At 59.5% G+C, this 3306-nt stretch overlaps 1 protein-coding gene across 1 annotated transcript; it reads right to left on the bottom strand.

Moving 5' to 3' along the window:
• Positions 1–515: 515 nt before the first annotated feature.
• Positions 516–2784, bottom strand: LOZ57_004125 (uncharacterized protein; the record flags this gene model as incomplete). The annotated part of the gene is made up of 3 exons (XM_049253171.1): positions 516–721; positions 873–1673; positions 2292–2784. 3 exons carry the CDS (start codon positions 2782–2784, stop codon positions 516–518), a joined length of 1500 nt encoding a protein of 499 aa, XP_049107766.1.
• Between the last annotated feature and the right edge of the window lie 522 nt (positions 2785–3306).

The raw sequence follows: 3306 nt of genomic DNA on the forward strand, positions 1-3306 counted from the left end.
AAATAAAAAAGAAAGAAGAGCGATGTATATGTACCATTGTCGAAAGAAGATGAAAAAGAGGGCTGACCGGAGAAGAGAGAAAGAAGGAAAAAAAAAAATAAGAGGCGCTCCCGTGAGTTCTTTTTTTTTTTGTTGAGACGTCCCAGAAAACAGCACACGCACGCATGGAAAACTATCCCCAGACATCATGAAAAGAAGGTATATAAAAAAAGAAGAATATTAAATATCGGGGATCTCCCTTCGTACCGGTCCTCCCCCGGGCCTCGCTCCGCTAGTTAGCTTGCTTGCTTATTCGCTCGTTCGCTCGCTCGCTTCCTTGACAGATATCGTGAAAAAAAAAAAAAAAAAAAAAAAAAAATAGCAAAAAAATAGTACAGAGAGAATCCACACTGCTCTGCTCTCCCTTTTGTCTTCCTTGATTAAATTTGAGATGGAGAGTTGCGGCGGGGAAGGAGGCCGAGAGAAAAAGAACAAACGGCGAGCAATCATATATATATTCATTAGATGCTCCGATTTCACGGCTGCACCTCGTCGGCGTGGCGCGCCGAGCTGGACGTCTCGACGGCGGCGGGCGAGCGCGACTTATTGTGGCTGTCGTCGCGCTTGGAGCGGTCCAGCCAGCGGCGCTTGCCGGCGCGGGTCTCGAAGTGCGACGCGATGCTGGTGGGCTCCTGGCCGGCGGTGAGCATGGAGTTGCGCATTTTATTGCGGTAGGCGTCCACTGTGAAACAAAAGCAAGCCAAACGTTAGTTCATTCCTCGTTCTAGAGTTTAGAAGAAAAATAGGGGGAAGGTTTGACGCAGAAAAGTCATTGACGTAAGATAGTTTGACTCGAAGGTTCAGGCGAAAAAACCAGGATCCTCAAGACTCACACGCTCGCTGCAGAAACAACGTCCGGCCAGAGAACACCCGGCTCTGGCCCCAACTCATGCGATACCCCAGATCGTTCAGCAGCACCTCCTTGTCGCGCTTGCGCTTCGCGATGCGCGGCACGGCCACGCTGCCGTCGCCGTCCAGCATGGGCACCGGCACCACGGTGCGACCCAGCGTGGCGGCGCCCTCCTCGTCGTCGCCGCCGTTGCCGTCAGCACTACTATCGCCCTCGACCTCCGCGTTGCTGTCGGCGAAGCGCCGGCCGCGACCGGGCGGGCCAAATGGGCCGTGCACGGGGAAGTAGGTGCGCGGGAAGACCGAGTTGGACTTGCGGTACGAGTCCGGGATCTCCTTCATGTCGACCTGGTCGAGCATGACCTTGACGCGCACGCGGCAGCCGCGCTGCGGGTCCTCGACCAGGATGAACTTGCGCCGCCGGCCCTCGGGCAGGTCGCCGAACAGCGCCGAGGTCTCGGGGCTGTGGTCTTCATTGGGGTTGTGGTCGTGGCTGACGCTGCTGATGCTGCTGCTGCTGCCGCCGCCGCCGGTGAATTTGTTGCTGGAGGCCGAGGCCGAGGACGAGGAGAGCGACGAGGCCACGCCGGTTGCGCCCTTGGGGTAGTGGTCGAGGCTGGTGTCGCGCAGCGGCGGAGCCATGGAGGGGCCGCTGGTGGCGGCGTTCGAAGACGGATACGAGGGATAGCCATGGAAGATGTGGGCGGGGCGCATGTCTGTGGGCGTGCCGAACGAGGTCGTGGCGGTGGATGGGCGATGAGCCCCGTTCGTATAATCATGATTGCCTATAACACGCAAAACAATACGAAAAAACGGATGCATATTAGCCTACGCATTGCCTTGTGTTTTTGGGATGCAAAAAAAGAAAATGAAACAACTTTTTTTTGCTTTTCAGCGCGCGCAGCAAAAAATATTCGACTCGGGTATAGGGGTGTTGTGTAGGGGAGGGAGTTGTATGTTTGGCTGTCGGGTTCCCCGTCGCCCCGCGACCACAGAAACAGAAGATATGCAGAACATCACGGAAATACGAGCACCACTGCAAGGCGGATAAATACAACGGCAAGTAAAAAGCAAAAAAACGGACACTGTACACATACACTGGCATTCCTGGCTCAGACAAAGGATCGAAGAACGGCAAAACAAACAGAAACCATCCCATGGCCGCCAACCAAAAAAAATGAAAAAATAAAGATAAATGTCAAGAAAATGTCCTCACAAATAGGGTGAATGTCTGCCTTGCAGAATGCAACAGGGAATAAAACGATGCAGGGCTACACGGGCTTGTCGTTTCCGACGCGGGCAAAAGACAGCGGGGGGCCACACGCAGCCTACACACGGAAGAAGAAGAAGAAAAGAAGGAGAAAAGAAAAGACAAGAATAAAATCACATGCGGTGGAACATACCGCTCACATCGTCGGGGCCTCCGTCTGGGTGGGCGTGGTGGTGGTGCAGCTGGGCGCCGCCGAGGGTGAGCGCGCCGGGGGCAGCCAGCGAGGTATTGGCGGTAACGGGGGTGCCGGGGCCGGCCAGATGGGCAGCAGCGGCGGCGGCAGCGGCGGCAGCAGCGCCGGGGTGCTGGGCGGACGAGACGGCCTTGCGGTTGTTGAGCTTGGCCATGCGGCGCACGCGGCGGCTGCGCAGGCGCGGGTCCTGGTTGCTGTTGCGCCAGCTGTCGACGGCGCGCTGGATGAGGCCGCGCTTGCCGCGCAGACACGGGTTGAGCTCGGCCAGGGCCCAGCCGACGGCGTTGCACTCGGTCTCGTACACCAGGCGGTTGCCGCGGTACTGGTCCTTGCTGCAGCAGGCGCGCGGGTACACGCAGTTCTCGGTCTTGAACTCCTGCGTCAGCGTCTCGATGTTGATGTTCTCGACGTCGCAGCGGATGGTGTACTCCATCTTGACGCGGTCGCGCGAGTACTCGAAGGCGATCCACTGCACGCCGTTGTTGTCCTGGCGCACGACCAGCGGCGTGGTGGCGGGGATGGGGCCGGGCGCCGCGCTGGTGTTGGCGCCCGCGCTGCCGGCGTGCGCGTGGCTGTGGGCGTGGCCGGGGTGGTGGTGGTGGGCGGCCGTGGGCGGCGCGCGCGCAGCGGCGCTGGACGGGGTGCCGGCGGGATCAAGCTTGAGGTGCGGGCTGGTGGCCAGGCCGCCGTGGTGCAGATGGTGCTGCTGCTGCTGGTGCTGCTGTTGTTGCTGTTGCTGGTGATGCTGCTGCTGCTGCTGTTGATGATGCTGTTGCTGGTGTTGCTGCTGCTGCTGATGATGCTGCTGCTGCGGTGGGAGCGGCGGGGCGCTGGTGGGCGGGCTGACGAGCAGCGGCTGCGAGGTCAGCTGGGCGTGCGGCGGCGCGGCGGAGTGGGCGGCGTAGGGGGCGGCGTGCAGGGCGTTCAGCGGCGGGTACTGCGGATAGCTGTACAG

Source organism: Ophidiomyces ophidiicola, assembly GCF_022830035.1.
Source record: "Ophidiomyces ophidiicola strain CBS 122913 chromosome Unknown scaffold_16, whole genome shotgun sequence".
Classification (NCBI taxonomy): domain Eukaryota; kingdom Fungi; phylum Ascomycota; class Eurotiomycetes; order Onygenales; family Onygenaceae; genus Ophidiomyces; species Ophidiomyces ophidiicola.